At 37.4% G+C, this 14,315-nt stretch overlaps 1 protein-coding gene across 6 annotated transcripts in view; it reads right to left on the reverse strand.

The window, feature by feature from the left end:
• The window catches only part of KMT2E (lysine methyltransferase 2E (inactive)), a 128,837-nt gene that overhangs the window by 61,483 nt on the left and 53,039 nt on the right, over window positions 1-14,315 (reverse strand). For all 6 annotated transcript variants that reach the window (XM_067564489.1, XM_067564486.1, XM_067564488.1 and 3 more), the window contains 3 exons: window positions 6,490-6,662; window positions 4,874-4,912; window positions 2,507-2,719 (listed from right to left, as the gene is read on the reverse strand). In XM_067564489.1, the coding sequence (XP_067420590.1) occupies window positions 2,507-2,719; window positions 4,874-4,912; window positions 6,490-6,662 (425 nt within the window). The remainder of the gene's footprint in view (window positions 1-2,506; window positions 2,720-4,873; window positions 4,913-6,489; window positions 6,663-14,315) is intronic.

Raw genomic sequence — 14,315 nt, forward strand, 5'->3', positions numbered from 1 at the left:
CAGGTATTATGTTTAATAATGGGCATCTGAAGTGTTAGTCTTTTCTTAAGTTTTAGAATCATAGAGTTGGAAGGGACTTCAGGAGGTCATCTAGTCCAACCCCCTGCTCAGAGCATGACTAACCTCAGCTAAATCATCCCAGTGAGAGTTTTGTCAAGCCACAGCTTAAAAACCTCTAAAGACGGAGATTCTACCACCTCCCTAGGTAACCCATTCCAGTGCTTCACCACCCTCTTAGTGAAAAACGTTTTCCTAATGTCCAACCTAGACCTCCCCCCTTGCAACTTGAGACCGTTGCTCCTTGTTCTGTCAATAACCAATAACTATGCCTTTCATTGCACCTATGAACTCCCAGGATCAAAGACTAAAGTGGTTCATTTGCACCACAGAACTCTTTCTGTGTCCTTGACCAAACAAGGCAGAAACTGAAAGGATGCATTTTAAAACAAAAATTTTGAGAACAGGCAAAAGGGAATTGTAATTTCTAGTGTATTTCTATAACTTCAGATGGGAGGATGCCTGTTAATCAAAGGCTCATATGTACTGTGACACAGCAACTAAGGATATGTCTACACTGCTGGTTCCTTGGGGATTGATGCAGCGGGATCTATTAAGCGGGCTGCGGAGATCTGCTCAATTGATCCCAGAAGTGCTCTCCGGTCAATGCCTTTAATCCACCTTGCCGAAAAGAGTAAGGCTGCACTGACCGGAGGGCGTCTCCCGTCGACGCAGCGCAGTGAAGACACCGCAGTACAGCAACGTAAGTAAGTTGATGGGAGATATGCAAGCTACATTACGTTTGCCATGCTGATACTACAGTGAGAGAGAAGCAAAGATGCTTCTATTATAAGATCTGACAAGATAAGTTTTCCTTAAGATTAGCCTTTCCCTATGAAAAGTAAAGTATCCAATAGCTTGCAGATTCCTTCCATAAATTTCATGTAAGGCAGCTAATATTTATAATATATTTATTTTATATCGATGATAAAGAGTTTACTTAGATTATCTAATTTGACCGTGACTGGTAGTTTATTTTGGGAAAAAACTGTAGGACATCTGTGAAGATACTACTGATCTTATGGCTCTGTCCTGAAACTAAAGAGTTGTGTGAGGGTTAATGGTCACAGTTAATAAGACGACTGTGCAATCTGTTCATAAAGAAGAACCATTAGGAAATCACAAGTAGAGAATAAGTGAAACTGAAAAATTAATAAATACTGTGAAAGCATCCAAATCTTTTATGTACCCTTAAATAAAGATAAATGTAATAATGGGCAAGTCTTATGGGAGATACAGGATTACACAGCCAGGGCAAACTAGCCATTCACACTTATGCTTGTGTTTATGAAAGGTGCAAATATTTTGTAAATAAAATGTAATATGTTTAAGTGCTAGCTCAATTCCACTGGGATTAGGTGAACTACATTTTCCATTTTTAGTCTTTTTTAACTAAGTGTTCTTTGCTTGAGAACTGGCACTAACATGATTATGTTCTGAGACTTGCCAATTTATGTCCTTTGTATTCTATGAGTTATGTGGCATCAAGAACTGCAGGACTCGGCCCTAAATTGATTTCTTCTAAAGAAGACGGCAGAATATACACAAATAATATTAAAAAAAATAATAATGTTCCCAGTAACATGTATTCCATACAATACAGCTCTTCCCACCAATCTGATGCATTCAGCATGTTCCATTTGATAAATTAATCATCAATGGAATTCCTTCAGTTAAAATCTTTAAAATGCAATATATAATAAAATATTTTTAAAACACTTCTTACAGGTATCATGAGAACCTTAAAGATCAGTGGTCTTACAGGTGTCTCACTCTAAAATTCTTAAATGTAATCCAAAAGGGTGGGCTTTGTATCCCTTTTGGCTTCCTTATGATGCATAAAGAAGGTCTGAAAGCGTTTACTTTTTGTAAGAAGGGGAAGAGGTGTTTAGTGGGTCTCAAACTTTTATTAAATTGAACACACCCATTTGAAAGATTAGGCATAAAAAATTTCAAAAGTGCCTGAATCCCATTTTCAAACAAAGACTTAGATACTTAAAAATTTAAGTCTCACTGAAAGACAAACAAAAACATACTTCTCAGGAGGAAAGCTGAAGCTGTGTTACACAAAATAGGCTGTGGATTGTAATTTTGAGGCTACTGTATGTTAATATTAATGTGGCACACTTATCCACATATAAAGTTAGTAAAACAAAATGATTTCTTTTTGTTCTAAATATACATATGAATTTTGTCATAATACAGAACTTGAACTGTATACAGATTGTCTGCTGTACACAGGTAATCTGCCTTAGTTTACAGCTGTGAATTTACTAGTGTTTTTTCCCCACAAGCTCAATAAGGTTTAGTAGAAAAAAATTGTTTTATAAGCCTATTTAAAATTGTAGCATATAAGGTAAGCAGATATATCTCATAAAAGCCTACAAGTTTTAGTGCTACTTTCATCAGTCGTGTGTTTCTTTCCCTTGTTCCCTCTTCACATATTTACCTCTACTGGAGGTTTGAAGATCAGATTGCTGGTGCTAACTTCTTTTTTGTCATTTCCGTTGCCTAGTCTCAGAGCTATTCTTTGTGCCTCCCTCTGAACACCCTCACTGTACTGATTATTATTTGCTTCTTCATAACGATCCATCCATGCCTTGATTTTAGTTTCCCATCCAAAGTTTGAACTGTCAGAAGGATCAATCTCTGGAGCTGAACCCTACAAATCACAATAATCAGAAATTATAAACAAGATACATGATTTTCAACAGGGTTAACTTTAATAAATTATAAGCTCAAAAGCCAAATCTAAAATTTATGGCACAGGATAGAGGAAAGGCAAACATTTTCTACCAATTCAGCACAATCAATTAAAATGTATACAAAAGTGGAATTTTTAGAGAGGGAAGAGGCAGCAAACATCACTGGATCTTATCATAGTTGTATCTCATTCATATATTTTACATAAATCCACTCAACCATTTACTTCTAGAATACCCAATTTTTAAATTCTGCTGTACTTTTACGACGAACAGTTTGATTAATCCAAAAGTTTAATTCTCTTACAAAATAATACCACTTCATAAAAATCACCAAAATCAGTACAGCTCAGGAATATATTAAAGATATTATTCCAGAGGAAAAATTAAGTGTCAACAAGTTAAAAATAACCTAAGCCAATAAAAATAAGTACTTCTGTTCACATTAAGGAAGAGCTAGGAATTTTATGCTAATGTTGAAAAAGTGACAGAGTCAACTGAAAATTATCTGACTTTAAAATTACTGATCTTACTAAACAAAAGTATTTTTGGGAAAAAAGTGTATCTGCCTCCGAAAATGCTTTGAAAATGTTTTATTTAGACACAAAAAAACCCAGAAGTTTTCCAATTTTGTTTTTCTCTCTACTAATATATGTGACCAACACAAACGAGACAGAGTGCATGTGCAGAGCAGGGGGTGTCAGGGAGTGTGTACCAGAGCATTGAACCCCCCTGCTGTGCATGTGTCTCATGGAAAAACATCTAGAAGTAAGTTCCTGGCCCTAGCTAGTGGTTGGCTTCTACAGGAGGCAGGGGAGGCAGGGATTCCCCCTCAGTCTTGCTGTTGCCTCCTGGTCCCAAGGAGGCAGGTGTTGGAAGTTAGTTTCCCCCTTCATGTTAAACTCTTACGAAAGGGGCTGAATGCAGAGAATTCCCACCTGCCCTCTTCCCTTCCAGTCCCAGCTTTTCCCGTTCAGATACCATGGTCCTTTCTGTATCCTCCTTCCTTGACTCTGCAATGTGACCAGGGATGCCTCATGATCCCTCTAGTCTCAGTGCCACTCTCCATCTCCACACTCCAAATCCACAGAGGGGCCTGGAGTGACAGGTTTTTTTCTGTCCCCACCCCCCATTCTTCCATGAAGGACTTCTTCTCCCAGAATGGTCTTGAGGGGGGTTGGGGGGGAGGGGAAGAGTCCTTGTTGCTCCTTTTTTCTACTTGGCCCAGCACAGCAATTGATGGAGGCTAATAAATTAGTAGCAGCTGAATTACTAGTAGCTGAATTTATGTGTGTTGTTGCTTAACACCTTTTTGCAATGGATGAGAAAGATCATGCATGTGAGGTCCCTTTAAGAAACACTTAAGAGTGATAGAGTGCATAGAACTGGAAGTGAAACTTACCATCAGTAAAACTGCTTTTCCAATTTTATTCATTTGCAGTATTACTTGTCACAATGGTAAGTAGATCACTTCAGACAAATGATTTTTAAGTTGGCTGTGCTCCTTTTTTGGAATGTTTATACTGAACAGGTCGAATAGTTAGAATCAAATAAATAAAGACCAAAATACGGGAAGAATTCTGTAGTTCTAATTTATACAACAGGGATCTTTTAAAGTTCTCAAAGACCAATTGGGTTTTAAAGATAAAACTGTCAAAACAATCTCACACAACTGACATCCAGATCACTGTTTGACTTTCTAGAGGCAAGGAAAATTCTTCCTCAAGCTGACTCTTCTAAATTCTTATCCATCTTTTGCAATCTCATGTTTTCTTAAAGGAAAGAAAATTCTAGACAAATAGTATTGACTGCACTCTGCAGAGTCAGTGCCAACTGAAAGACAAATTGGTCATTTTCTAATTTTCTTGACTTATAAACAACCACAAAGTATTTATTCAGTACACTTATGCTACTAAAAAAGTATTTTTAGCACCTGTACATGTTATGCAGATGCATGCTGGATAAAAATAACACCAAGATATAAGGCGATAGTCTAACTACACAAACATGAGTTCTCATATAGACAAAAATAAGATTAGTAGTTAGCAGAAAGTTCAGAATATAACTGAATTAACACCTATAATTATCTATAATTATCATATATTTACATTTACCTTAACTCTTGAAGATTTCCTAGATCCTTCGCGAAAAGCCTAAAAAAAATATGCAGCTGTCATTTAAAAATATTTAAATTAACAGAGAGGCAAAGTTTTTCTGAGGGAAAATTATCTTATACTTATAAAAATGGTTAAATTCTTAATATAACTTTCTAATTAAAAGCAGTAACAGGAAGAGAATGACATTAAAAGATGAATAATAAAAGGAAACCACTTGTATTTTTCATTTTCTTGAAAACATTATATAAAGTTTGCCAATAAAATGAAATCCAAGGTTTCAAAGCAAGTAGTCCAATGGCAGCACTTGGTGGCATAAAAATTTGCCCTTTTCCAGAATTACAACCTCACCTTGATGCCTCAATCACTGTGCCAGTGATTCAACATTAACCTGCTCTGTGGGCATACAAAGTAAACTCAATAAACGACACACATTAGACAGCCTATGGATGTACATCATATGTCCTGTAAAATTAAATAAAAAACTTTCTCATATGGTATTTTCCATTCAGTTTGCCTTTTCAAACATCCTCTTGCACTATGGAAGAAGGTAACTACTGAATATCAGCACCAATCAATTTATATTCAGAACTGTCATTCAAGTGATATTTTAACAGCTTATCAGATATTTCTATAACTGCATTTGAAACTGATTTTAAAAAATAAATTAATGGCCTTAGACATTTGTTTCAAATGCCAAAACACTGCCTAATTATTGAAATTTTGGTTTCCAGAGCCAGTTTCTTTAATATTTTTGCTTGATTGTAACAGTTCTTTATTTTAACATGATCAGAAACAGAGCATTTTTTAAAATCATGGAATGATTAAATTTCTGCATTTTGCTACCATTCACAAAGTGTTTGATTTTTATATAAATCTAGAAAATCAAGGAGTCATATTTCACATCAATGTATTAGTTCTATTGTAGTGGTTCATCCATACAGCTACACTTAAGTTTGTTTTAATTTTTTACATACAAAACATTGTTATTTCTATGGTTAAAAGTTACATTTAAAAAAAAAAATCACATTTCACTTACTGAATTGTGTTGAGGAGGTTACTTTCTGGCAGCAGCTTTCTACAGAACTGCCACTTCAACAGAATGGAATGTCAGGTCATGTCAGGTAGAACTGACAACACCATCAATCATTTCTGAATCTTAATAGCTAAAGCGCACTATAAAAAGATTCGCCCTTTATTAGCAATGGTGGGAAGAAGAAATATTCTAACTATAATAGCATGAGACAAAAAAGGTCCAAATGTATTTATAAATATACTCCGCACAGGACTGCTGTGAGGTCTAGCTAATACCTGTATGGCACTTTGAAGTTATAAAGCACCATATAAGTCTTTACATATTGTATGCAAATATGTTATAAGTTTCAAAAGTTACTATCAACCAATTTCTAAAGGGACTTCGCTGTAAAGGTAACTGGATAACCTGAAAAAAATAAGTCTGGCACATCACTTACCATGATGAATGCTTCATACCATCTACATTCAGAAAGTAAAAACCTCCACAGCAACACAAGGCAAACGTTAAAAATGTCACACACCAGTAATTCATTCCATTCTATTAAAGCTCTGATAAGTGAAGAGAAATTAAGTTAACTTACCTTTTTACATTTTGCAATGCTCTGCTCTTTCTCCCCACTTTTTTTCCTTTTCTTGTCATTAACCTTAGTAACCCTTGTAGCAGTTAGAGTAATTGTAGTTGGTGTGTGTTGAAAAGCAGTATACAGTTCCACAGGAACTTCATCACCACTTTCTGTTGCACTGGTATCCCCATCTATCAAAACAAAATAAAACAAGCACTGTAAAAACAATCTGGTATTTAATCTATAATACTGGGTTTCCAAAATTAAAATAATTGCTGTCCCAAACTATAAACTGTTGCAAGTATCCACATGCAGAATTCAGCAAGTTGACATTTGTGATAAGAATGAGTCTTTTGGTGTCCCCAGAAAAATCTATTCCAATATAGCCAAGTTATAAGACTTTGAAAAATCTCAGTTCACACATGCTCAGTGGAGACTTTCAGCAGCTAGAGTCCTTGAAGATTCTGTCCTAAATGAGCATGCTTCAAACCACAGCTGAGCAAGACTTTTCCTCCAACTGCAACTCTTGGATTCTGCAGGCCATGTGGGGTCCAGGCACCTGAACTTGCTCTCCTGTATTCCCAATGACCTGCCACCCCAAGTCACCTGAAGGAGGAAGTTGCCTGAGACTGGGAGGGTAAGGAGATCAGGACAGGAAGCCCAAAACCTAGGAAATTACACACACAAAAACTTAAGTGTTAGAATATTATTATTAAAGTTACAAAATAAAACACTCATGTCAGTGCAATGCCAGTGCAACCTTAATTTGCATCCCCACCACCACGAGTATGCATTATGACACCATCTTAAAATATGCAATCACGTTATTTTTTCCACAGGACCCCTGCCTTATTCAACATACTAGATGGATCTACTCTAGGGATGAATGACAGTTATGTAGTGTGGGAAACGTTGTCTACTGAACCCGCTTCATTTGCTGCAGAAGCTAGAGGGTGTGAAATGAGTGCAGCTGAGGCAGGAGATTGCAGGAACAGAAAGAATGGTCTCATGGTTAATGCTGCCCTGGAAAACTGGATTCTATCCCAGCCATTGCCAAAATAGTTGCTATGGATGTTAGGCAAGTCCCTTATAGCAAACTTTTCACCGATGGTCACTAATTTGTTTGTTCCTCATTTTCTGGGTGCCTGACTTAAAACTCTGGGGCCTGATCTGCAGAAGTTCTGGGCACCCACAGTTACAACTGCTATCAAAAGGAACAGTGCTTTGAACATATGAAATACTATATAACATTAAGTTCTCTGAAAAATCATGTTTTAGATGTCTCAAAATGGGCACACAAAACTAATAGATACTCTTACCCTTATCTCTGAGCCTCAGTTAGCCACCTGCAAAACTGAGATAATACTGACTTATCTCACAGGGATACTGTGAAAAAACTCAGGCTTGGTCTACACTGGCAGCAGTGGTCGACAGGAGAAACGCAAGCTATGTAACGTAGCTTGCATATCTCCCATTGACGTACTTACGTTTATGTAGCGTGGTGTCTTCACTGCACTGCATCAACGGGAGACGCCCTCTTGTCAACACAGCCTTACTCCTTTCAGGGAGGTGGATTAATGGAGCTGACTGGAGAGCACTCTCCGATCGACTGAGCGGGTCTATACAGACCCGCTCAATCGACACCACTGCATTGATCCCTGCTGCCACAGCAGTGAAGACATACCCTCAGTATCTGAGAAGCACTTGAGTTACTACACTGATAAGTACCCAGAAAAGCCCATGAAGAAATCAATAATTCTGTTTTCAGAGTAGTCTTTGAATAGTGTGCAGTAAACAAGGCATCAGGCCACACCCTGAACAATGAGAAAACAAAATACTGAACAGATGATCATTCAAGTGAGAACATCCATCTTATACAATAAATAAAGCAAGGATCCTATAGAAGTAATATTGTGTGATCATGTAATTAAACTCAACTCAAAACATGCAGTCTACTGAGGACTCCTGCATCAGTCAGACTGACCATGATTGATGATGTCACTACATGATGCCTGGTAAAAAGTGCCCAGATCTGGCTGAATCCATGAATCTCTGGGGTGGTCCTGCGGGTGGCACCAGATAGGGTATTCCTTTGCACATCAATGGGGGGTCTGGTGGTTTTTGTCCATCCTGGCAACATGGCCAGAGAGCGTGCAATGCTGCTTTCAAATGTAATGAGTGATAGAAGGAAGGCCGCATATCATACCTAATTAAAGACCATCATAATGCATATGTACAAGGAGGGTGAATTAAGGTTGCACAGGCATTTCTGGTATTTCTTAACTTTGAGTGCTTGACTATGCAAAATTAATATTCTTTTAATGTAGATTTTTGTGTATAATATAAACATAAGATATCAAATTGATAGTTCATTTAATAAATAAGTTCAGTTATATTTAGTTATACATTAGAAAATCTCAATTTTCTGTGTCATGCACGAGTTTCGGGTTGACAATCAGTTTCAAAAAGACTGTGATTATGTACAAAGGGATGGAAGAACGAATGCCTGATATTACTCTGAAAGGTAAATCTCTTGGCGTTGTCAACAGCTTTTGCTAATTGAGTTCTACAATCAGCAGGAATCTTGACCTTCAGATTGAACTAATAGATTTGGAAAAGCCGCTAAAAATTTTGGGCTATTACAGAAAATTGCGTGGAATAACAGCAAACTATCAATTAAGGTGAAGATGTGAATTTATGAGACCTGCATGCTGTCATCTTCTCTTTGGGTCAGAAATATGGACTACATATACTAGGCACATCAGGAGACTGAACAGCTTCCACATGAGATGCCTGTGTAAGAGGCTGGAAATCAAATGGGAAGATAAAATACCAAAAACAGAGGTGCTGGAATGCGCAGAATTGACACACCTAGAAGCTATTATCAAGAAGAGAAGGTTGCAAAGGCTTGGTCATGTCAGGAGGGTGGGAGGAGACCACATCCCCAAGCAAGTGCAGCAAGACGACTCTAGAAAGCGGGGTCACCTTTTATGGCAGTACCACAATGTGTGCAAAAATTATCTGAAGTTGTTCAACATCAATGTAGACAGCTGGAGAGCACGCAAAACCCCGTTCAATCTGGAGGGAACATCTGGCACTGGGTGCAGCTTCACATGAAACGGCTTTGATCCAGAGGATGGAAGCAAAGCAAGAAAGAAGAAAGCAGCGTGCTATAATCTTGGACTCCAACTCAGACAACATATGGATCTGTGAAACTTGTAACAAGCTGTGTCGCTCTTGAATTGGGCTCGTCAGCCATAACTGGATTCATCAGGCATCTGATTAGCCCTTTTACATACACCATGATCCAATGGATCGACAGTTGCCTATACATTAGAAGATACATCAGCCAATGACATTTCCATAATTAGTTGCATCTCTTGGAACTGTTTTATAAATAGGCACCAGTAAACCATATAGAAATAACACATACCTTTGCAAACAAAAATGGCAATGAGTGGGAAATAATTAGACAACTAAAGAGTAAATGGAAGTCCAAGGCACTACTGGAAATATATCAGTGCTAAATTCCAAATAGTGAAGCCTACATAATTCCTAAATCAAAGGACAAAAACCATCATCCCGAGGGAAGGGACTACTTTAATATTAGTGTCTACCCCGAACACCAGTGGAAACATGTTCCCTCTTTCATGGAAGCACTCCCTCAACTCTCAAATTTATAATATATGTAGGACTACTTTGACATATTCAGTTCCCAACTATGGAACCTGGCTTCCAAGATAATGCTTGGCCTGCCATAAGTGCAAGGGACTGGACTAGATGACCTTGCGAGGTCACTTCCAGTCCTATGATTTTATGATTTTCAAGATTCTTTGGAATGCTGTATTAAAGGAAGTTTTGAATTCCAAATGATGAAACTTGGAGAATTCACATGAGATTCTGCTGTTAGTAAATCCAGATTCTTTTTTCAAGGACAGCTAGGTGATTTCTCAAACTCTACTTCCAGGACCAGATAGCTTGAAGTGACATCTTTGATTACAGATAGCACATCCAGACATATGGCACTTGCCAAGAAAGACGAAGAATAACACTCACAGGTGTCCTGCCAGAACACCTTTTTGGTGCTTGTAGCTCCTTTTAGAAGCAGAAAGTCATTTGTGACACACTGATTAATCCAATACACAAAATACCAGATTAAAACTACATTTTTACACTATCAAAAAATCAAGGTCCTTAAAACAAATACAACACGACCACCAAACAAATGAGAGTAAAAACAAAAATATGATCAAGTAGTGTGATCCAAAGAACTTCTCTCTCAGACGTGGAGCTCCTGTAGATGTCATTGTGGAAAAAAGGGTCTGATGGTTATGCATAAAAGTTTGACACCCTCTTTGAGGCATCTAGTGGTTTGCCTGTAGACAAAGGGCGTAACTAATTTAGCTATTAACTGCTCCCTTATGTCAAGCACCAGTGGCCACTGGACCAGAGGTGGGGATCCAAAGAAAATGCTTTCCTTCAGAAAGCAATCTTTTTTCATTATTTGTAATATAATTTTTGATCCTGTCTACACTTACCTCCGAGATGCGGCGGCAGTCGACGGGAGTTACGCAAGTTATGCAAAAAACCTGTGTAATTCCCGCTGACTTCTCTGTTTCTCTTCTGCGCGACGTCTTCACTGCACTGCACCGACGGGAACCATGTTCCTATCGACACAGCGCTGCGCCACCTCTGAAGGTGGTCTTAGTATGTCGATTTCTGGATCGACTGAGCAGGTCTTCACTGACAGCTCAGTTGATCCATCGAAATCGATCTGACGGCGGCAAATGTAGCTGTAGCCTTAAACTCAATACAGCAGAGCCTACAATAATATCTAAACAATAACCCTATTAATAAAATACACATACTCCAGCACTAAACCATAACATATGCCATGCTATATTAAAAAAATGCCTATTTAGAAAGTACCATATGAACAATCATTAGTAGATATAGTTATTCAAAAACAATGCTCAGTGAAATAGTTAAAGTAATTTTTTATGTTTACAGACCAAAAAAAAAAAAAACAAAAAAACACACCCCATAGTTTTTTCTCTCACTGCCTGCAACTATGGGGGGTAAACTAGCTATTTCACTAGCATCTGTGAGCTTTATCAACAAAAATTTACTACTATTTTTTATTTAGCATGTCCATTACTGGATGTTTGCAACCTGGATGTACCATTCTGTACAATCTGTGGCTAATCTCTTCGTAGTTTAATATCTTTTTGATCCATCCATGATACCACATCGTCCATCCAAGATTTTCTTTTTCTGCTTTGTGTTCCTCTGCCATCAACTTTCCCTTCACGTGCCTGTAAAGATGCATCACCTGAAGAACCGCTTAAATGTACGCTGCAAATGAAATCTTTCATTTCATAAGATCTCTAACTAGTATTTGTTCAGTTCCTGTCATCTCCAATACTTTTTATTGGTTACACAGTCTTATCCATATTTTCAGAGTTCTTTGTTAACACCATCATTCAAAAAAAAAAAAAAAATGTAATCCCGTTATTATTGTTTGAATGTTCATGCTTCACAGCCCATAATTTAACACAGACCAAATGTAAATATATGAGAGTCAGAATTTAGTTTTTGCATTTATGTCCCTTCTCATTAGATCTTTATTCTTTTAGAATGTTTCTTTCACTTTTGCTATTCTGGTGCTGACTTCAGTATCTGATCTTCTATAATTATGTTTCCTAAGTAGCAATAGTTTCTCATTTCCCATACAACTATGTTGTTCACTGGAAACTCGCATGTTGTCTCAGGTTCCTTGAATGCCACCACAGTTTTCATCTTGTCCATATTCAACTCTAGACCATATTCTTTGCCATACTAATATATAATCTCCACTAAACTCATCAGACCTTTTTCAGAATCAGTCTACAGTAGTAGGTCATCTACATAGCTAAAGTTATTTACCCATTTTCCATTAATCTTAATATCTTGTCTGTTCATTCAATTAATTTAATCAAATGCTCACTATCAATGCTGAATAAAGTCAGCTCTGGGTAAACTTCCCAGGGGCAGTGTCTTCTGCCACTAAGTGTATCCACAGATTTCAAATAGTGGAACAGCCTTCAGATATGGAGTCCAGCTGTGATATAAATAGGGAAACTACTGAAGAATAAGCAGTTGTGAACAATCTCACAAAATAGTAACAAGATGTCGTGGAGCAGCAGTGCCATCTGCTGCTCATAAAAATGTCACAAATGTCCAAAGATGGTACTGTGACATGGCAAGTACAGACCAGCATTCAATAAGCTTACTGCCAAAGTTGCCTTGTGCATTAAGTCTTTTGGCTAAAAGCTAGGATTCTAATCTGAAAAAACTGGCTGCACTTTATTCTTGCCGTCTTTGTGCAGTATTACCCCAAAAGTTAAACCAAGGAAACCTGACCTCAGTTGTCATGCAATCTGATTGGCCCTCAGCAGGAACTTGTGGCCCAGATGGTGTGAAACTAGCAATTGCAGGGATCCCCCATGGAATATAAGAGGACTGCATAAACCCAGGAAATTAGTGACTGTCTGCAGAGAAATGGGAAGGCTAGACATTACAATAATGGGACTAAGACATTCTGAAGTGATTAAGATGAACTGGGTTACAAGTCTTCCATGTGACAGAATACAGACCAGATCAGTCTAGATTTATATTTTATAGTAGTTTAATCAACCATATAAATGTTGTCTGAAGGTATGCAAATAGATCATTTACACAAACACCAGTGTGGCTGACCGACAATTGACAAGAGAAAGCATGCTTACACTGATTTAAAATAAAATCAAGATAGCTGAATTATAATTTATCATATATTAGTCATGCTGTATTGTTTGAGATAACATTACTATATACTTGCATTAAGAATTCCTTTATTTGCCTGGAGTCAAAGTAAAAACTATTCTTTTGACTATATTTTGATAGCAAGACTGATCTTTTGATATTTGTGTATATAATCTAATTTTCCTGTTCTGAAACTGCAGAGAGGCCTCACAAAAGCAGTACAACAAAACTAAACCAATCTAATTTTCAGAGCAAATCCTGCATATCTTATTCACAACAGTCCCTGTCTTCTTGCCTTATTCACAGGAGTAGCACAGATGACAAGGTACTCTGACATTGCCTCCTAAGACATCTCTCCAATGTTTCTCAAACTAAGGATCCTGACCCTAAAGGGGGTAGGCAAGACTATTGTGGGGGGAAGTTCACAAGAGCAGGGCTGCTGATCAGGCACCCAGCTCTGAAGGCAGTGCTGCCACCAGCAGCAGCACAGAAGTAAGGGTGGTATGGTATGGGGTAGAAGTGTCATCACTTCTTTTGGAGGGAGGTCATCACAGCCTGAAATATTTTCACAGGGGGTCCCAGCAAAAAAAATTTGAGAGCTCCTGTCTTAGACAATAAATGTCACCTATGCTGCATGTATATCTGCCTTTGTCCTAAGTACTATAAAATTCTTAATACCAAAATGAACATACTGGCTCTGATTAAAGCATTATAATTTGTTTTGTGATACTGTATTACAAGAGAAAAAATTTGAGGATTCATTTTAATATCTGAGAGAATAACTAGTATCAAATTATAAAAATTATTTAAGGATAAATCAACTAAAATTATGTTTATGAGGTTACATTAATCTCATTAAAATAAGCTTTCTTCCTTAATTTATATATATTCTAAATACAGTGTTCTTGGCTAAGAAATCAACCTTAATTTATTTAGTTTTAAACTAAATTTGCTGGACAAACTATGCATAAAGCGATTATCTTCGAAAACTCATGGGTGACAGGAGAGATTCCAGAGGACTGGAAAAGGGCAAATATAGTGCCAATCTATAAAAAGGAGAA

Source organism: Emydura macquarii, unplaced genomic scaffold (genome assembly GCF_026122565.2).
Source record: "Emydura macquarii macquarii isolate MOO-44397 ecotype Brisbane River unplaced genomic scaffold, CSIRO-AGI_Emac_v2 contig_2636, whole genome shotgun sequence".
Taxonomy (NCBI): domain Eukaryota; kingdom Metazoa; phylum Chordata; order Testudines; family Chelidae; genus Emydura; species Emydura macquarii.